Source organism: Bos grunniens, chromosome 21 (genome assembly GCF_055505025.1).
Source record: "Bos grunniens cultivar Pamir isolate PY7600 chromosome 21, Bosgru_T2T1.0, whole genome shotgun sequence".
NCBI classification, from domain to species: domain Eukaryota; kingdom Metazoa; phylum Chordata; class Mammalia; order Artiodactyla; family Bovidae; genus Bos; species Bos grunniens.
The window spans coordinates 15,053,673-15,075,284 of record NC_141185.1 but is presented as its reverse complement, the minus strand read 5'-3'; the positions used below and the strand labels follow the sequence as shown (position 1 = coordinate 15,075,284).

The 21,612-nt window shown below is 38.6% G+C and overlaps 1 protein-coding gene across 11 annotated transcripts in view; it reads left to right on the top strand.

Annotated features, from left to right (window-relative positions):
* The window catches only part of WDR76 (WD repeat domain 76), a 54,556-nt gene that overhangs the window by 13,402 nt on the left and 19,542 nt on the right, over positions 1–21,612 (top strand). For all 11 annotated transcript variants that reach the window (XM_086363249.1, XM_086363242.1, XM_086363246.1 and 8 more), the window contains 6 exons: positions 595–687; positions 1,737–1,792; positions 12,051–12,177; positions 13,526–13,627; positions 13,715–13,758; positions 16,183–16,336. In XM_086363249.1, the coding sequence (XP_086219375.1) occupies positions 595–687; positions 1,737–1,792; positions 12,051–12,177; positions 13,526–13,627; positions 13,715–13,758; positions 16,183–16,336 (576 nt within the window). The remainder of the gene's footprint in view (positions 1–594; positions 688–1,736; positions 1,793–12,050; positions 12,178–13,525; positions 13,628–13,714; positions 13,759–16,182; positions 16,337–21,612) is intronic.

The window sequence follows — 21,612 nt, the reverse complement described above, 5'->3', positions numbered from 1 at the left end:
TTGTGTGGTATACACGTTGGGCCCTTTTAATCTGGAAACTCATTTCTTCTGTTTTCAGAAGCTTTCTTGTATTATTTCTCTAATGATTTTCTCTCCTCCATTTTCTCTGCTCCTTTCCCCGCCCTATAGTAACTATTAGTTGGATATTGGACCTCTAAGATTCTCTAGTTTAAAACTGTCTTTTCTGCTCATGTGATTCTCTTTTTTATTGAATTTCTTTAATCATCTCAGTGAATTTAAAAATTTCTGTTTTTGAGTTCTTTCTTGTTTTGCTTAATAAAAAGGTCAGTTTGTGAAAGGGCCAGTAAAAAGTAATGTGCTATTGGGCTGTCCTACTTGACTTCTGATATCAGATCACTTGTTATTTAATTGGGAAGCTGTGCATATATCCTGCAATTATCCCAGACCCAAACTCTTTCTCTCAGTATCCAGTGCAGCAAAGTTTATGTGCTGTTTGGTAATACAACATAAAATAACCATAGTAGGTGCAATTTGAAGGAACATATACATGTGGAGAATGCAACAACTAGTTTTGTGGGGTATTTTTGCTGTGGATTATGTAAATAATAGAATCTTTTTGGTGTGATTTTATAGGATGATTTTTCAGAATTGTCACCATACGAAAGGAAGAGACTGAAGAACATATCAGAAAATGCAAACTTTTTTGCTTCTCTTCAGTTGTCTGAGGTTTGTTTGAAGTTTCTAATCTAAACTGAGACACTATTCCTCTTGCTAGTAGGTCCATAAAATACTCATTATCAGGTTTCATAGTGTCAAATGAGGGAGGGTAAAATTAGCAAGATCTACACTTAATACAGTTTACCGTATTTTATTGATTCCAAGACTTTTTTTTTTAAACTGTTGTATTAAAGCTGTAATTGGAAGCTTCCCCTCACTCCTTTCTATCCCTGATCAGGGAGCTAAGACCCCACACGCCTCGAGGCACAGCCAAAATAAAGAATAGAGGAAAATATGGTTAGTATTGGAAGCTTTAAGGGTTAATGGCCATAAGTATGCTAATGTTTTCTAATCATTATTACTAAAGGTATAATTTACATTGAAGGTCTTCACACTGCGGTCAAGCTTCTATGTGTGTGAGAAGAGCTGTCCAGGAGGGTGTGATATGTTTCACCCCAAAATACATTAAAACCCTTGGCTTTATTAAATAGTTTCTGGGCATACCAGATTCCTAAATATTCACTGTGTATTTGCATCTTGAGGGGAGGGAGGGTGAGTTAATATAAGGCACTAAATTGCTGAGTCACTCACTAACAGTTGAAAATTCATCAGAAATGGAGACAAAAATACCTCTGATTTTGACTTTAGTTAACAGAAATTACTATTGATTTATGGAAGTATAACCTGTAACTTTTCTGGAAAACACCCACAAAGGATTGCCTGAAGTGGAAGTTGAACTTGGAAATTTGTAATAGTATATTCAGTAAATGTTTGCTTATGTCAACTTGTTAGTAGCCTGGTCCCAGGAATCAGAATGTCAGTACTTTAGATAGTATTATATACTACTCTTTATTATTGATAGTGTATTTGTCTCATGTCTGCTACCAAGAACAGTTGTCACATCCCAAGGTTCTTTACTTCCTGTATAGATCTTGGCTTAGTGTGCATACAGTAGCAGATACTCAAATGTTTTAGAAGGTAAGCTATGTAGTTACAGTATTACTTTTTTTTTAATAAGATAGTATTTTTACATGTATTATGTTTTGTGTATTTTACAGTCAGCCGCAAGGTTCCGTGAAATGATAAAGAAGAGACAGCCTCCTGAGTCCAAAAGGTAAAAGATTGGGTTTACATTTCCTATACCATGATATATTGCTGAGTTGTTTTATAATTTGAAAAAATGGTTCTACATAGTACAATAAGTAGCAGATCAGAAACAGTAATTTGGTTTAATCGTTTATATCTCTAAGGGAATACTATCTTTAATAACTCTAAAGTTCTCATCTTCATCAAAGGACTGTAGAGGAAATAAAATCTTGAGAACTGAATTTTATTTATATTTATTATCACAGCTAATGGAGGGAAATCTTTTTTTTTTAACATTTATAATTTTTTTTGGTTGTACTGGGTCTTCATTGCTACGTGGGCTCTCTAATTGTGGCAAGCAGGGCTGTTCTCTAGGTGCAGTGCGTGAGTTTTTCATTGCAGGGGCTTCTCTCGTTGTGGAGCATAGGTGCTAGGCACACAGGCTTCAGTAGTTGTGGCACACGGGCTTTGGTTACTCCGTGGCATGTGGAATCTTCTTGGACCAGGGATCGAGCCCATGTCCCCTGCGTTGGCAGGCGGATTCTTATTTTTTTGTTTTTTCTTTCCCGTTCCTAGAATAAAGGAAGGAAATTAACATTTGTTGCACATCTGTGAAATACAGTGCATGCACGCATGCTAAGTTGCTTCGGTCGTGTCCGAGTCTTTGTGACCCTATGGACACAGGCTTTGCTGTCTGTGGGAGTCTCCAGGCAAGAATACTGGAGTGGGTTGCCATTTCTTTCTCTGAAATACAATGCAGTGACCTAAAAAATTTTTAGGTCCTATATTATCTACAGGACCTAACATCCTATATTATCTCATTTAATTCTGGCAAAAATTTTGTGAGATATAAAACAGACTCAAAGAGGTAAAGTAATTTGGTCAAGGTCAAAGTAGCTCTTAAAGACTTCCCCAGCAGTCCAGTGGTTAAGAACTCCCCATTTCCAATGTCGGGGGTGCTGGTTCGATCCCTGATTGGGGAACTAATAGCCTACATCTCATGTGGCATGGCCAAAAAAAAAAGGTAAAAAAAAAAATCAGCTTTTAAGTGGAAGCTTCAGGATTTGACCTCCAGGATGCCTTAGGTTCTCTTCTCTGCATTTTAACAATGCTGATGTATAAATGAAGAAACTGAAAATCTTGGCATCATTAGATCATTGTTTTAGTACTAGATGCTAATGTAACATCATTTAATTGATTTGATTCTGGTATAGGTTAACTAGCTTGAGAAAAGCTGAACCTTTAATTATGACCAGGTATTTGCAAGTGTGAAAAATTGTTATAAGAGGAACAAACAGTGTTTGACACTGGAAGATAATAGCAGCCGTCCTGTTGTCAGTTGATCATTAGCTTTATATTTGCATGCATCTATATATTTTTGGCTGCTGCTCAGTGTTGCATGTGGGATCTTACTTCCCTTAGTATATTATTTTATTAGTAGAGATGAGTGATTTTTTTTTCCCCTTAATCACCTAAGTCACAAAGTTACAGCACTTAATAGTTGTGTCAAGATAAGTGTCCAGCAGCTAGAGCAGAAGTTATATAGAAAAAAGGGCATAACTTCTGAAATTTCGCAAACTTACTTTCAAGCTTCAATTCAGCAACTTATAATGGTGGTATTAACTTTGGACAATTTATATAATCTTTCCTTATCTATAAAGTTGAAGTTATGCCAATCTAGAGGGGTTTTAAAAAATTACTAAATATACATACAAAGAAGCACATATGAATATTTATGTAATTTAAACAATAATAATAATTGAAGGATCCATCCTTATACCTGCCATCCAGGTCAGTAGAAATTTACAGTACCTTTTAAGGCCCTCCTCGAGGTAAGAGTCATTATGCTGAATTTTGTGATAATCACTCCTTGCATTTATTTATAGTTTTACCACCAATGAATGTATATTAATATTAATATAATATTAATAGTAATACAGTGTTTTACTTATTTTTACCTGTTTTTTATATTAACGTATAATATGCCATTTTTATATTCTGGGGTTTTCTTTTGCTCACTTTTACATCTTTATATGTTTTAAAATTCGTTCATGTTGTTGTGTGCAGCTTTATTCATCCTGTTTTTTCTGCTCTATGAATGCACTATGTTGACTTGAGTATGGACAGTTGAATTGTCTTTGTATTTCCTTTATTATAAAGACTGCTGCTCTGATCAGTCTTAAGTCTGTTGGTGTTTATGTGTGAAGAGTTTCTCTCTGAGGAGGATTCTCTAGGAGGATTATATATTAGAACCCCAATTTTTGCATATGCTGAGGATTTTTTTTTGAAGGTTAAATGAGGTATTAAATGCTTAGTATAGTTTCTACCACACAATATACTTTAAATAAATAGTTATCACTCATTCTTCTAAACTAATGTGGACTGTTGGTGAGATTTATGCATGTGAATTTTTGGAAGTAATTTCAGAGGCCTCTCTTTGCCCAACATTTTTTAATGAACTACTTTTTTTTTAAGATTTAATTTTTTAAAGAACAGTTTTAGGTTCACAGCAAAATAGAGAGGAAGATACAGAGATTTCCCATTTATTCTCTACCCCTGCCCCTTCGAAGCTTCCCCTATAATAAACATCACGTATTAGAATGGTACGTTTGTAGGTTACCAAGGCTGAACCTACACTGACACATCATAATCACCTAGAGTCCATAGTTTATCTTAGGATTTGTTGTTGGTGTTGTATTTTCTGTTGGTTTTTACAAATGTCCAATGACATGTATCCGTCATTAAGACAGCATACACAGTATTTTCACTTCCCTGAAAATCCTCTGTGCTCTGCTTTTTCATCCCTCCCCACAACTACCCTCCAACAACTACTGATGTTTTTACTGTTTCCACAGTTTTGCCTTTTTTAGAATGTCACATAGTTGGAATGATACAGTATGTAGCCTTTTCAGGTTGGCTGCATTGCATTTAAGTTTTCTCCCTGTCTTTCCATGGCTTGATAGCTCATTTCTTTTTAGTGCTGAATAATAGTCTGTGGTCTGCATGCATCACACTTTATTTATTGGTTGTTTCCCAGTTTTGGCAGTTATGAGCAAAGCTGCTGGAAACAACCGAGTGTGTGCTTCTGTGCAGAGTTTTCAGCTCCTTTGAGTAAATACCGAGAAGCACGGTGGCTGGACTGTATGTGACAAGTTTGCTTAATTTGGTAAGAAACCACCACACTGTCTTCCCAAGTGACTATATCATTTTATATTTGCACCAGCAGTTAATGAGAGATCCTGCTGATACACATCTTTACCAGCATGTGGAGTCATCAGAACTCTGGATTCTGGCTATTCTAATATGGCTGTAGTGGTCTCATTTCTCTGATGAGATATAATGTGAGGCATCTTTTCATATGCTTATTTCCCATCCGTGTATCTTCTTTGGTGATATGTTTGTTAAGGTCTTTGGTCCATTTATAAACGAAGTTTTCTTTATTGTTGTTTAGGGTTTTTCAAAACAGTTTTTCATTTATTTTGGCTGTGCCTGGTGTGGGATCTTTAGTTGCAGCATGTGGGATCTAGTTCTGTGACCAGGATTGAATGTGGGCCCCCTGCATGGGGAGCACATAGACCACCAGGGAAATCCCTAGTTTTAGTTTTTTAAGGAACTTCCGTACTGTTCTCCATAGTGGCTGTATCAATTTACATTCCCACCAACAGTATAAGAGGGTTCCCTTTTCTCCACACCCTCTTCACCATTTATTGTTCGTAGGTTTTTGGTGATGGCTACTGACTGGTGCCATCACATATTTAGAATCATACAGTATGTAGCTTCATTCAGATTGGCTTCTTTTTCTTAGTACTATGCATTTAAACTTCCCCCATATCTTTTCATGGCTTAATAGCTCATTTCTTTTTTTTTCCCCATATATTTTTATTATGAATCTTTTGTTATTTAGATCGTTTTAGCAAAAAGACTGAGGCTAAATTACATTGGAACTGCCATTGACTAAGTAATGTGACAGATCTACTTTTCTCCAACTGCTAGTCTTCTCACTTTTTTCAGAGTTCAGTTACCATAGGTCAAATCCTTTTGGAAATAAATGTCAGTTTTAGTAATATGTGATATCAGGTTTTAGTTCTGTTTATGATGCTATCATTATCTTCCTGACAAAAGATTTAGAGGACTCTGAAGTTGGCATATTACCTATAATATTTTAATACTATATAAATTCAAAGGGATTCCCTGGTGGCTCAGATGATAAAGAATCTGCCTGAAATACAGGAGACCTGGGTTTCATCCCTGGGATAGGAAGATCCCCTGGAGAAGGAAATGGCAACCCACTCAAGTATTCTTGCCTGGAGAGTCCCAGGGAGAGAGGAGCCTGGTGGGCTGCAGTCCATGGGTTCACAGAGTTGGACGTGACTGAGCAACTAACACTTTCACTCTCATGAAAGTTAATAACGAATGTTAAATCTACCAAAGACTGCTACAGGAATCTTCGGTAAATTTAACCAGTATTTAACTAAGTATATAACAAGTATACTTGGTTTTGTTTTATATTAATACTTCATTGTTAAGCTAAAGTGATAACATTTATTTCTTAAATTATATATTTTTGGCTGCACTGGATCTTCTTTGCTGCAGGTGGTCTTTCTCTCGCCACGGAGCTTGGGGGCCACTCTAGTTGTGGTGCACGGGCGTCTCGTTGCAGTAGCTCCTTCTGTTGTGGAGCACGGGCTCTAGGCACACAGGCTTCAGTAGTGGCAGCATGTGGGCTCAGTGATTATGGCTTGCTGGCTCTAGGACACTTGGGCTTTAGTAGTTCCAGTGCACCGGCTTAGTTGCTCCATGGCATATGGAATCTTCCTGGACCAGGGATTGAACAAGTATACCCTGTGTAGGCAGGCAGATTCTTCTGTGCCATCAGGGAGCCCTAAAGTGGTAACATTTAAGTTAAAAGGAGCTGGTTACAGTCCTTTTAAGGCCTTGGGCAAGAAATCAGTCCCATTTTTGGACTTCATATTAGATTTCATAGCAGTACAGTTTGCTGTGCTGCACTTAGTCGCTCAGTTGTGTCTGACTCTTTATGATACCATGGACTGTAGCCCACCAGGCTCCTCTGTCCATGAGGATTCTCCAGGCAAGAATACTGGCTTTGGTTGCCCTCCTTCAGGGGATCTTCCCAACCCAGGGACTAAACCCAGGTCTCCCTCATTGCAGGTCTGAGCCACCAAGGAAGCCCAGCAGAACAGTTTAAGTACATATAAATAGGTCATATACTTCATTAAATTGTGAACCTCTCTCACCAGGGGGAAAAAAAGCATTACCTCTGGATCTTATTTACTCAAGATCATATTAAAATTCCCAGTATGTGCTCAGTTCCTGTTGACTGATCATAATAATGATGGGAATGAATGGGAAGCCAGGCTGCAATTGTAGTCGGTTCTCCTAGGATTTTTTTGTTAATGTATATGATAGTTCCATATAGATGGAATTCCAGTTGAGCTGTTTCAAATCCTAAAAGATGATGCTGTGAAAGTGCTGTACTCAGTATGCCAGCAAATTTGGGAAACTCAGCAGTGGCCCCAGAGCTGGAAAAGGTCAGTTTTCATTTGAATCCTAAAAAAGGCAATGGCAAAGACTGTTCAAACTACCGCACAGTTGCACTCATCTCACATGCTAGAAAAGCAGAGCTCAAAATTCTCCAAGCCAGGCTTCAGTAGTACGTGAACCATGAACTTCCAGATGTTCAAGTTGGATTTAGAAAAGGCAGAGGAACCAGATCAAATTGCCAACATCCGTTGGATCATCAAAAAAGCAAGAGAATACCAGAAAAACATCTGCTTCTGCTTTATTGATTATGCCACAGTCTTTGTATAGATCACAACAAACTGGAAAATTCTGAAAGAGATGGGAATACCAGACCACCTTACCTGCCTCCTGAGATATCAGTATGCAGGTCAGGAAGCAACAGTTAGATCTGGACATGGAACAACAGACTGGTTCCAAATAGGAAAAGGAGTATGTAAAGGCTGTGTATTGTCACCTTGCTCATTTAACTTACATGCAGAGTACATAATGCAAAATGCTGGGCTGGATGAAGCACAGGCTCAAATCAAGATTGCCAGGAGAAATATCAATAACCTCACATATGCAGATGACACCACCCTTATGGCAGAAAGTGAAGAAGAATTAAAGAGCCTCTTGATGAAAGTGAAAGAGGAGAGTGAAAAAGCTGGCTTAAAACTTAGCATTCAAAAAATGAAGATCATGGCATCCGGTCTCATCACTTCATGGCAAATAGATAGGGAAACAATGGGAACAGTGAGAGACTTTAGGGAAACAATGGGAACAGTGAGAGACTTTGTTTTTTGGGGCTCCAGAATCACTGCAGATGGTGACTGCAGCTATGAAATTAAAAGATGCTTGCTCCTTGGAAGAAAAGCTATGACCAACCTAAATAGCATATTAAAAAGCAGAGCCATTACTTTGCCGACAAAGGTCCATCTAGTCAAGGCTGTGGTTTTTCCAGTGGTCATGTCACCCTATTTATTTAACTTATATGCACAGTACATCATGAGAAATGCTGGGCTGGAAGAAGCACAAGCTGGAATCAAGATTGCCGGGAGAAATATCCATAACCTCAGATATGCAGATGACACCACCCTTATGGCAGAAAGTGAAGAGGAACTAAAAACCCTCTTGATGAAAGTGAAAGAGGAGAGTGAAAAGGTTGGCTTAAAACTCAACATTCAGAAAATGAAGATCATGGCATCTGGTCCCATCACTTCATGGGAAATAGATGGGGAAACAGTGGAAACAGTGTCAGACTTTATTTTTCTGGGCTCCAACATCACTGCAGATGGTGATTGCAGCCATGAAATTAAAAGACACTTACTCCTTGGAAGGAAAGTTATGACCAACTTAGATAGCATATTGAAAAGCAGAGACATTACTTTGCCAACAAAGGTCCGTCTAGTCAAGGCTATGGTTTTTCCATTGGTCATGTATGGATGTGAGAGTTGGACTGTGAAGAAAGCTGAGCACCAAAGAATTGATGCTTTTGCACTGTGGTGTTGGAGAAGACTCTTGAGAGTCCCTTGGACTGCAAGGAGATCCAACCAGTCCATTCTGAAGGAGATCAGCCCTGGGATTTCTTTGGAAGGAATGATGCTAAAGCTGAAACTCCAGTACTTTGGCCACCTCATGCGAAGAGTTGATTCACTGGAAAAGACTCTGATACTGGGAGGGATTGGGGGCAGGAGGAGAAGGGGACGACAGAGGATGAGATGGCTGGATGGCATCACCGACTCAAAGGGCGTGAGTTTGAGTGAACTCTGGGAGTTGGTGATGGACAGGGAGGCCTGGTGTGCTGTGATTCATGGGGTCGCAAAGAGTTGGACACGACTGAGCGACTGAACTGAACTGTATGGATGTGAGAGTTGGACTGTGAAGAAAGCTGAGCGCCGAAGACTTGATGCTTTTGAAATGTGATATTGGAGAAGACTCTTGAGAGTCCCTTGGACAGCAAGGAGATTAAACCAGTCAATCCTAAAGGAAATCAACCCTGGCTATTCATTGGAAGGACCGTTGGTGACGCGGAAACTCCAATACTTTGGCCACCTGATGCGAAGAACTGACTCACTGGAAAAGATCCTGATGCTGGGAAAGATTGAAGGCGGGAGGAAAAGGGGACAACAGAGAATGAGATAGTTGGATGGCATCACTGACTCGATGGACGTGAGTTTGAGCAAGCTCCGGTAGTTGGTGATGGACAGGGAAGCCTGGTGTGCTATAGTCAATGGGGTTGCAAAGAGTCAGACACTGACTGAATGACTGAACTGAATTTTCTGTTGTCTGGAGATACCCCAGTTTATCTGTCCATTGGTTTGTTGAAGGATATCTTGGTTGCTTCCCAGTTTGGCAAGTTGTGAGCAAAGCTCCTATAAACATATGTGTAGGTTTTTGTGTGGACCACCCTGGAGTTTGTTTTTATTTGTTCTGTTGCATATCTTTTTTAAAATTTATTTTTATTTTTAATTAAAAAAATAGAGGTATAATTTATTTACAGTAATAATTTCAGGTGTACAACATCGTCATTTAAAATTCTTATAGATTATACTCTATAGTTATTATAAAATATTGGCTATATTTCCTGTGCTATAAATATATGCTTATAGCTTATTTTTTACAAAGTAGTTTGTACCTCTTACTCCCGTACCCTTATATTCCCCCTCCTCTCTTCCTTCTCCTTACCAGTAACCACTAATTTGTTCTCTGTATCTGTCAGTGTGTTTCTGTTATATTCATTCATTTTATATTTTAGAGTCCATATGTAAGTGATAACATACAGTGTTTGTCTTTTTTTGTCTGATTTATTTCATCAAGCATACTACCCTCCAGATTCAGTCATGTTGCTGCAAATGGCAAAACTTTGTTCTTTTTTATGGCTAAGTAGTATTCCTTTGCAGAAAAGGCAATGGCAACCCACTCCAGTACTCTTGTCTGGAAAATCCCACGGACCGAGGGGCCTGGCAGGCTGTAGTCCATGCGGTCGCTAAGAGTCGGATACGACTGAGCGTCTTCACTTTCACTTTTCACTTTCATGCATTGGAGAAGGAAATGGCAACCCACTCCAGTGTTCTTGCCTGGAGAATCCCAGGGACGGGGGAGCCTGGTGGGCTGCCGTCTATGGGGTCACACAGAGTTGGACATGACTGAAGCGACTTAGCAGCAGCAGCAGTATTCCTGTGTGTGTGTGTGACTGTGCTGGATGTTTGTTGCTTTGCCCAGCCCTTTTTGGGTCTAGTTGTGGTGCGTGATCTTATCATTGTATTGGCTTCTGTTGTTGCAGAATTTGGGCTCTTGGTCATGCTGGCTCAGTAGTTGTGGCACATGGGCTTAGTAGTTGGAACTCTCAGGCTCTAGAGAGAGAGCTTCAGTAGTTACAGCACATGGGCTTAGTTGTTCCATGGCATGTTGAATCTTCCAAGACCAGGGATGGAACCCGTGTCCCCTTTTTTGGCAGAAGGAGTCTTAACCAGTGTATCACCAGGGTAGTTCTGAACTGTTTTCTAAAGTTAATTTCGGCTGATTATAATTATTGTTTCATAATTTTATTTAGTTTGTTTACTTTTGGCTGTGCTGGGTCTTTGTTGCAGTGCAGGCCTTTCTCTCGTTGCTGTGGGTAGGGTCTGTTCTTCACTGTGGTGTGGGCGCTTCTTTTTGTGGTGGCCTCTCTCGCTGTGGAGCCTGGACTTCTGGCAAGCAGGCTGCAGTAGTTGCGGCACGTGGGCTCAGTAGTTGTGGCACACAGGCTTAGTTTCTCTGTGGCGTGAAATCTCCCTTGAGAAGGCATCCAACCCATATACCCTGTGTTGGCAGGAGGAATTCTTATCCACTGTACCTCTAGGGAAGTCCAAAAGCACATTGTTTTTATTTCATAATTGCTGCATCTTATCTCTCTGAGGTTTTTAATTTATATTTTATTTGTTATTTATTCATTTATTGGCTGTGCTGGGTCTTTGTTGTGCACAGGTTTTTTTTTCCTCTTGTTACAGAGCACGTATTTGGGAGTGTGTGGGTTCAGTAGTCTTGGTTCATGAGTTCAGTAATTGCAGTTAACAGGCTCTAGGCTGTGAGCTTTAACAGTTGCAGGACATAGGCTTAATTGTTGCACAGCAGGTGGAATCTTCCAAACCAGGGATTGAACCTCTGTCCCTGCATTGGCTTATGTATTCCCCACCACTGAGTCACCGTGGAAGCCTCTGAACTACTTTTTTAAATGAAAAAATAATAAATAAAAAGTAGGGTATCTATGATTTTACAAGGTAAACGACATGGAAGCAAATGCAATGAAATAGTCAAGTCTTTTTTTTTTTTTGTAAGTTTAGACCTTAGTTCTCCACCCTTCTTCCTAGAGTAATCCACTGTTAATATTTTCATGGATATTCTTCCATTGGTAATTTTACCAGTTACACATGTATATATTTCGTAAAAAAGCAAATGTAACCATATTCAACATATACTGTACCTTCTCTTTTGCTTCTTATATCTTAGAGTTCATGTCGCACATAGAGATCTATTTCATTCTTTTTTTTATGGCTGCTTAATAGTTGACTAGATATATATGTCTTAATTTAATACCCCTTACCTCCCCATAGTGAACAGTTACCATGTTTCCAAACTTTTAATTAAAATTAATGTAGGTATGTATATATATCTTTGCAATGTTTGACTATATGTGTGAGATACATTACTAGAAGTTATCTCCTTGGTAGTAATAAATACATATAACTCTTCTATGAGTATAACATGATTTTCCTTCCACTCCTTAGGAAGAAACCCAAGAAAAAAGAAAATGAAACTGGATGTAGAAGGTCAATGCGATTACTAAAAGTTGATCCTTCAGGAGTCCCATTGCCAGCAGCCCCAATCCAGACAGTATTAGAAGTAGATGAAAATGTAAGAAAGAGTACAAATACAATATACTAATAAAATACTGAAAAATTTGAAGTGTTTGAAAGTAGAGTAAAAAGTCAGTAAAGTATGTTTAATTTGTACTTCATTAATTTAATACTTGGCTGTTATATGGTTTAATATGGTTGGATGACATCACCGACTCAATGGACATGGGTGTGGGCGGACTCCGGGAGTTGGTGATGGACAGGGAGGCCTGACGTGCTGCGGTTCGTCGGGTCGCAGAGTCGGACACAGCTGAGCGACTGGATTAACTAACTAACTAATATGGTTTAATGAGTAAGATTTCAAACTCATGAAAGACTGGATTATATATTTCTGCAGACTTACCTATGTCGGATTGTGGGTAAATTGCTTAGCCATTCCGAGCCTCAGTTTCCCTATTTTTAAAATAGCAACAATAACAGAAACCTCTCACAAGGGGTATCATGAGGGATAAAGGTCCTTACATTATATTGAATGTATTATATTATTTAGTAAGCAATAAATGGTAGTATTAATAATAATACGTGATAATAATGATGGGGGTCCTATACTGTGGTTTAATTTATGCTGTCAGTGAGTGGAAAGAGTTTATTTACCAAATTTATTGTCTGAGTAAGATTATTTTTTATTCAGGAGCATCTACTGTTTTTAATACTCTACATCTAAGTGCTTAGTTATAACTTGGAAGATAGTACTCATTAGCCTGGTGCTTTGAGAGCCAATTGAAAATTAAGTTGCTACAGAGAGAGTAGCTCATTTTTTGAAGCCTCTATGCATCCATGATAAGAAATAATTTACATTGAATCCACTCCACGTGCGTGTGCGTGCGTGCACACACAGACAAAACTGAAACAAACCTTTTGTGAAATGCTTAACCCTTACTACATATGATGTACTTTTGAATTTTCTGGTCTATTCTTTTCTCATTCAATAAAACACAGTGTTGGTTATAACATATTAAAATGATTTCATGACTTGTGGGTTATAATCCTTGATATAAAAAAGTGATACAGAGTAATAACTTTTGAGTAATGAAATTGAACTGATCTGAATCAATTCCTAGCAACTCTGTTTATAGGCAGTGTAACTATGGATAAATTAACTTCTGTTTCATTCCACTGTTTTTGAAATGTGGTATCTCATTCACTGGATTATTAAGGGAATTAAATGAGATAATACATGTTTTTACTTTACAGGATACTTGGCATTCATTCATTGAACAACTGTTTTTGATTGCTAACTATATGGCACCCCTGTTGTAGATGTTGAAAGTAAAGAGAAACCTTAAGCTTGAATTCTAAGGCAGAGTGAGAACCAAGTTTTTTTTTCTTCTTACTTTTTATAACAGCCTTTGATACCTCCTGGGCCTTTAGAAATGACTCCTGAAAATCAAGATGATGACAATGCACTATTTAAAGGATTTTTGCAGACTTGGGCAGAAATGAGCAAGGTATCACTTGGGAGGGTAAACCCAAGCGTTTAAGCAAATTTCAGTGCATATGTTAATTTAGTACTTTCGTTTCGCTCGTTGTTTCAGACAAGAAGTAAAAACACTGAGAAGGAATTATCTAGCATTAAAAGGTGAGTTAAAATCCCTTGCTTTTGTTTTACATTTCCTGAGATCTTTAAATTATAAAGACTATATACCATTAGAGGGAATTTGAAAATGAGGTGAAAAGAATTATCCATCATGTTTCTACCCTAACAAGATTTTGTGTATTTCCTTTCACATATTGCTATATAAAAAACCACTGGGACACAAGCTTCATGAATGCATGGATTTTATCTCAGTAACCAGAAAAGTACATGGCGCATAATATATATTTATTCAGTGTTTAATAAACGAGTATAATTACATACATTTTTGCTTCATTATGTTTTAATATATGTACAGTTTTGCATTATGCTTTTCCATTAACATTGTGGTTGGATGTTACTAGAGTCTTTAAATTTATGGAATAATTGAGTAATATTTCATTCAGTAGATGAAATTTGCTTAACCTCTTGATATTTGGAGTTGTTTTCTGTTTAGTTTTGAGTGTTGTGTGTTTGTGTATCTGTTGAAGTTTATATTGTGATAGTGGATTATTTCCTTAGGATAGATTCCAGAAGTGAGGTCAAACATTGTGGATGTTTTTATAGCCTTTCAGTTCAGTTCAGTCGCTCAGTTGTGTCCAACTCTTTGCGACCCTATGGACCAGAGCACTCCAGGCCTCCCTGTCCATCACCAACTCCCAGAGTTTACCCAAACTCATGTCCATTGAGTCGGTGATGCCATCCAACCATCTCATCTTCTGCCGTCCCCTTCTCCTCCTGCCTTCAATCTTTCCCAGGATCAGGGTCTTTTCAAACGAGTCAGCCTCTTTGCATCAGGTGACCAAAGTATTGGAGTTTCAGCTTCAACATCAGTCCTTCCAATGAACACTCAGGATTGATCTCCTTTAGGATAGACTGGTTGGATCTTCTTGCAGTCCAAGGGACTCTTAAGAGTCTTCTCCAACACCACAATTCAAATGCATCAGTTCTTCGGTGCTCAGCTTTCTTTATAGTCCAACTCTCACATCCATACATGACCAATGGAAAAACCATAGCCTTGACTAGACGGACCTTTGTTGGCAAAGTAATGTCTCTGCTTTTTGATACACTATCTAGGTTGGTTATGACTTTCCTTCCAAGAAGTAAGCGTCTTTTAATTTCATGGCTGTGGTCACCATCTGCAGTGATTTTGGAGCCCCCCAAAATAAAGTCTGACACTGTTTCCACTGTTTCCCCATCTATTTGCCATGAAGTGATGGGATCAGATACCATGATCTTCGTTTTCTGAATGTTGAGCTTTAAGCCAACTTTTTCACTGTCCTCTTTCACTTTCATCAAGAGGCTCTTTAGTTCTTCTTCACTTTCTGCCATAAGGGTGGTGTCATCTGCGTATATGAGGTTATTAATATTTTTCCCAGTAATCTTGATTCCAGCTTGTGCTTCCTCCAGTGCAGCATTTTGCATGATGTACTCTGCATTTAAGTTAAATAAGCAGGGTGACAATATACACCCTTGACATACTCCTTTTCCTATTTGGAACCAGTCTGTTGGTCCATGTCCAGTTCTAACTGTTGCTTCCTGACCTGCATACAGGTTTCTAAAGAGACAGGTCAGGTGGTCTGGTATTCCCATCTCTTTCAGAATTTTCCAGAGTTTGTTGTGATACACACAGTCAAAGGCTTTGGCATAGTCAGTAAAGCAGAATTAGATGTTTTTCTGGTATTCTCTCTCTTTTTCGATGATCCAACGGATGTTGGCAATTTGATCGCTGGTTCCTCTGCCTTTTCTAAAATCAGCTTGAAAATCTGGAAGTTCACGATTCACGTATTGCTGAAGCCTGGCTTGGAGAAATTTGAACATTACTTTACTAGTGTGTGAGATGAATGCAATTGTGTGGTAGTTTGAGCATTCTTTGACATGGCTTTCTTTGGGATTGGAATGAAAACTGACCTTTTCCAGTCCTGTGGCCACTGCTGAGTTTTCCAAATTTGCTGGCATTGAGTGCAGCACTTTCACAGCATCATCATTTAGGATTTGAAATAGCTCAACTGGAATTCCATCACCTCCACTAATTTTGTAATGATGCTTCCTAAGGCCCACTTGACTTCGTATTTCAGCATATCTGGCTGTAGGTGAGTGATCAAACCATTGTGGTTATCTGGGTTCCCCTTTAGGACATGCCAAATTGTTTTCCAAAATCTTTTTTTTTTTTAATTTCTGAAAATCTTATATGAATTTACTCTGCTGTTAGTATATATGAATGTTTAGTATATATGAATGTTTAACTATAGCCTATTAACTTTTATGAGTGAAAAATAGTACTCTGCTGTTTAATTTGATTTCCTTGGTTGCCAGGAAGTTGAATATTTTCCCACATTTATTGTTACTTTTCTTTTTTGAATCACCTTTTATTGTTTTGACCATTGAGTTTGGTTTTATTTCTCAAGTTTAACTTTTTAATGTTCTCAGCTACAAAGTCCATTTAAATGGCATGGTCATTAGTGAAGATACTGTCTGTAAAGTTACCAGAGGCTCAATTTCCTCAATGGCCATCCACCCATCGGAAATGAGAACTTTGGTGGCAGCTGGGGCCAAATCTGGGCAAGTTGGACTTTGGGATTTGGTAAGTTATTATTAATTTTTTGAAGGTACTGAAATTCGACTGAAGGAAATAGTCTGCGGAAGAATAGCCTAGAGCCATGTGTTTCTAGATGTTACTTGAGATATATAGTTTTGTGCTTTGTGATTTCAAATTTTAGAAACTTAGAGGAATTTAAATTTACTTTATAAAACTTATAACATTTTTAGCTTGAATATCATTAGTCATCTGGGCATAAATGCCTGCCAGGAAACTTTATTACAGCTTTAAATGTATATATGAAAAGATCATAGCAAGTTCTTAGTTTTCTAATTATGTTTAAAATATAATTTTCAAACTGGATCAAAATATCTTCCCAGGGATGATCTTAGGATGATCCTAGTCGTTTTTGATGAGTCAGAAACTGATATTAAATTTCGTTCATTGCATATATAATAATGCGTTGATTGCTTTTAGTGGTTACAAAATTGAATAAAGTCAAGTTAATATTCTCTGAATTTATGTATTTATTTATTTTTGGCTTTGCTGGGTCTTCGTTGCTATCTGGCCTTTTCTCTAGTCTCGGTGAGCCGGGGCTGCTCTCTAGCTGTGGTGCTCAGGCTTCCTATTTCGGTGGCTCGCCTTGTTGCAGAGCATGGGCCCCAGGGCGCTCAGGTTTCAGTATCTGTGGCACATGGGCTCAGTAGTTGTGGCTCCCGGGCTCTAGAGCACAGGCTCAGGAGTTGTGGTACACTGGCTTAGTTGCTCTGCAGCATATGGGATCTTTCCAGATCAGAGATTGAACTCATGTCTCCTGCATTGGCAGACCACTGAGCCACCTGGGAAGCCCTGAATTTATTTTCTAATTGGGGAAGTAGAACAAAGACATGAAAAATGCCTTAAGGACAGTTAATGGAGACGGAGAAGCCATTGTGACTTGTTGAGGGTTGGGGTTAATTTGTCGAGGGTTGGGGTTAATAAATAAAATGAATTTTGTGAGAAGAGAAGAAATAACAACCAAGTTCTCTTTTATTTTGAGTGCATAGGTTCTTGCTTATTTTGATAAGATGTTAGTAGGGGTAGGAGGCGAAAGGATTTGGTAAAGAAAACAGAAGCAGGGAAGTAGGACGAGGACCAGAAATAGTATAAGATTGTATAAGCTAAGAGATGAATTTCAAGCATGAGAGTCTGACAGGGCTTTTTTTCAGAGGAGGTAAGAAGAATGGGTGGCTTCACTTGTAGATCAGTTGGTAAAGAATCCACCTGCAATGCAGGAGACACAGGTTTGATTCCTGGGTTGGAAAGATGCCCTGGCAAAGGAAATGGCAACCCACTCCAGTATTCTTGCCTGGAGAATCCCATGGACAGAGGAGCCTGGAGGGCTGTAGTCCATGGGGTCACAAGAGTTGGACATGACTTAGTGACTAAACGACCACCAAAAAGAATGGGAACAGAAAAAAGGGATGTTAGTTTCGACATAGGGTGTGATTAGTGAGTTGAGAGAATAGCTTCAACAGTAAGGTAAGGAAGGAACAGAGACTTATAGGAGATTAAAAAAGTATGGGGTCGGGGACTTCCCAGGTGGTGCAGTGGATGAGAATCTGCGTGTGAACGCAGGGAACACGGGTTCGATCCCTGTTCCAGAAGAGTCCACATGCTGTGGAGCAACTAAGGCTGTGAGCCAGAACTACCGAAGCCTGAGTGCCTAGAGCCTGTGCTCTGCAACAAGAGAAGCCACCGCGATAAGAAGCTTGAGCATCCCAAGCAAGAGTATCCCCCACTCACTGCAGTAGGGAAACCCGCATGCAGCAATGAAGACCCAGTGCAGCCAAAAATAAATAAAACAAAAATTAAAAAAAAAAATGAAGTAGAAGAAGAAATGAAAACTGTGGATAGACTATTTGTTGAAGAACTTAGGAAAAACAGAATTAGCATAGGCAAGTGAGTATCTTTTCAGGGTGCATGTTGATATATAGCACAGAGTTGAAGACATGTAGAACAGTCCATTTGTCATGTCTTTTCTGATCTCCAAAAATCTTTTTTACTGGATGTCTGTAGTCCAATGTTTTTATCAACTTTCTAGTTTTTCAGGACACCTGGTTATCTCAACAGACTGAGCAAGTCTAAAGCCAGTGTCTTAGCTATCCTGTTCTCACTCCCCAACTTCCTTAGGTTTTTTTTTTTAAATATTTATTTTTATTATTTAACTGTGCTGAGTCTTAGTTGTGGCACATGGGTTCTTTGCTCTTAGCTGCGGAACGCGGGATCTTTAGTTGAAACATGTGAACTCATAGTTTTGGCATGTGGAATCTGGTTTCCTGACCAGGGAACAAACCGACCACCCTGCACAGGGAGTGGGGCATCTTAGCCACTGGACAGCCAGGGGAGTCCTCCCCTAGTTTTTGTTTTTAAATTAGTTTTGTTGAGGTATAATTCATATTTTATAAAATCCACACATTTAAAATGTACAATTTAATGATTTTTAGTAAGTTTATTGAGTTGTGTAACTATCATCATAATTCTGTTTTAGAACATTTTCATCATTCTTGTAAGATTCCTCATGGCTATTTACATTTAATCCCTGTTTCTACCCTTATCCCTGGGCAAATCTCTACAAATTTGCATTTTTTTAGGTAAATTTCATATAAGTAGAATCATAGAATACATGGTCTTTTATGTTGGTGTTTTTCTTTTAGTATGGTTTTAAGGTATATCTGTGTTACTATAACATGCTCGTAGATGCTAATCTATCAGCACCTCTGTCTTTTATTGTTGAATAGTATTTCCTTGTTTGATTATACAACATTTTGTTTATGCATTTATTACTCGGTAGACATTTGGGTTGTTTCCACTTCCTGGCTGTTCTGAATAATTTGATTTTATTTGTGTACACATTTTTGTGTGGAAATGTGTTTTCATTTCTTTTGAGTGGGTCCCTGGGAATAGAATTGCTAGGTCATATGGAAACTGGTTAACATTTGAGGAACTGCCAAACTGCTTTCCAAAGAGTTTGCACCATCTTCTGTTCCCACCAGCAATGTATGCGGGTTCTCCATGCTCACCAACATTTATTATTGTCTGTCTTTCTGATTATAGTTTTTCAAGTGGGTGTATTTTCCTAGTGAAGTTTTATCTCCCTGTGGTTTTGATTTGCATTTGTCTAATGAATAATGATGTTGAGGCTCTTATCCTGCCATTTGGATGTCTTTGGTGAAATGTCTATTCAGATCTTTTGTCAATTTTTTTAATTGGATTTTTTGTTTTCTTATTGAGTTGTTAAGAGTTCCTTGTATACTCTAGATGCGAATCCTTATCAGGTACTTGATTTACAAATATTTCTCCTTGTCTTTTCATTTTCTTAATGCTATTGAAGTGCAAAGTTTTGAGTTTTGATGAGGTCCAATGTATCAAATTTTTAATGGATTGTGTTTTTGGTGTCATCTAAGAAATCCATGTAGCCCAAAGTCAGGAAGTTTTTCTCCTATGTACTTTTCTAAGTATTTTTATAGTTTAAGCTTTCACACTTAGTTCACTGATCCACCTTGAGTTAGTATTATTTTTATAATCTTTGAATTGTTTTTGTATATGCTCTGAGGTAAGGGCCCCGGTTCCTCTTTTCATATGTGTATGTCCAGTTGTCCCAGCACTGTTGAAAAGACTCCTTTGTTGCATTGAATTGCCTTGGTACGCCCTCAGCTTTCCACTTAACTTTTCATAAGATTCCTAGTCTCGCCTAGGGTCAAAAGTTGTGTTGTCATTCATTTGGTCACCCGTGTACCCATTCATTCATTCCACACTAACTGAGTGTTTTGTGTTAAGTACTCTTCTAATGATGCCCCAGCCATATTTGTGAGGAAAGACTGTCCATGTTCTCATAGGGTTTGGAATTTAGTGGCAAAAGCAGCATGAATGAAGTAATTATATGTTTGATAAGTGGAGTGGATTATATACTCTGATTAATGGAGTGAAGGAAGAGTGGTATTATCACGTAACAGGTAGACTGGCCTAATTTGGAGGATCAGGGAAGGCTTCCCTGAAGAAGGGAGAATTGAGTTGAGATTTGAAAGCTAAGTAGGAATAAACCAAGCAAAGAAAGGGAAAAGAGCATTTCAGGTAAGAGGGAACAGCATGTTAAGGACCTTAGGCAGTAGGGTGCCGGCTTGATACATTCAAAGACCTGAAAAAATGCCTGTGTGGCTGGAGCATGGACAGCAAAGGCATAGATGGAGGGGATGAGTGGAGTAGGGGGGAAATACAGAGGTGGGAAGAGGTCAGATGTATACCTTTATAAATTTTGTTGAGAATTTTGCTTTTTATCCTAAAAGCAAGAGGAAGCATGGAAGAGTTAGGTTGTCCCTTCATTCCTTGTGTCTAGTAAAACCCTGTAATGATTTTGCCCTCTCTTTCCTGTCCTGGCTAACAGCAGATTAGTGAGGGCTCCATTTTCTTTTTTGGGATTACTGTAATCGTCTTTACTGGTACTTGTACTTTCAGTTTTCATATCCAATCCAGTGTGTACAGTCATTTCTAGGCACAAAACAAACTGGTCCTGGACTCATTTTGGTTTGGGGTTGTTAGATGTACACCTAACTTGGTATTTTTGGACTGAAATGAAATTTGAACTGCAGGTTTCCCTCCTTATCCAGAGTGAAAGTGAAGTTACTCAGTCGTGTCCGACTCTTTGTGACCCCATGGACTGTAGCCTACCAGCTTCCTCCTCCCATGGGATTTTCCAGGCAAGAATACCGGAGTGGGTTGCCATTTCCTTCTCCACCTTATCCAACAGTAGAGTATTACTGTGAAACAGTTTGTAAGCTCAAATGGTGTAATGCAAGAAGCAATTACCTTAAGGTGTCTTGCTAATAAATGCACAGAATAAATCAAGATAAGGTACAGATGCTGTCAGACACAGTTCAGAGCTAAGAGCGGCTTCATGCTGAGATCCTGAGTGTAAGTTCCCTGGGACAGAGCTTGGTGGTGCCACTCTTGCTGCTTGGGGTGCGCTGCCTCTGTAACAGCTTCCTGCAAAACAAATGCTGAATACTATTTTCATTTTTCACCTTTTCTCATAAAAACGAAAATCCTTTTTGGATTCCCTTCAGTTAGCGAAAATAGTTGTTAACATAGGTGTTTTGTAAGAGCGAAGTGGTATAAAGCACAAAGCAAACTTTTGAAAAGCAAGGTTACCTGTGTTTATTTTTAAAGTAATTAAAATAGAAAATTCAGTTCTTCAGTTCTACCAGGCACATTTCAAGTGCTTAATAGCCACACATGAATAGTGGATCCCATATTGGACAGTGAATACATATATCATTTTTGTC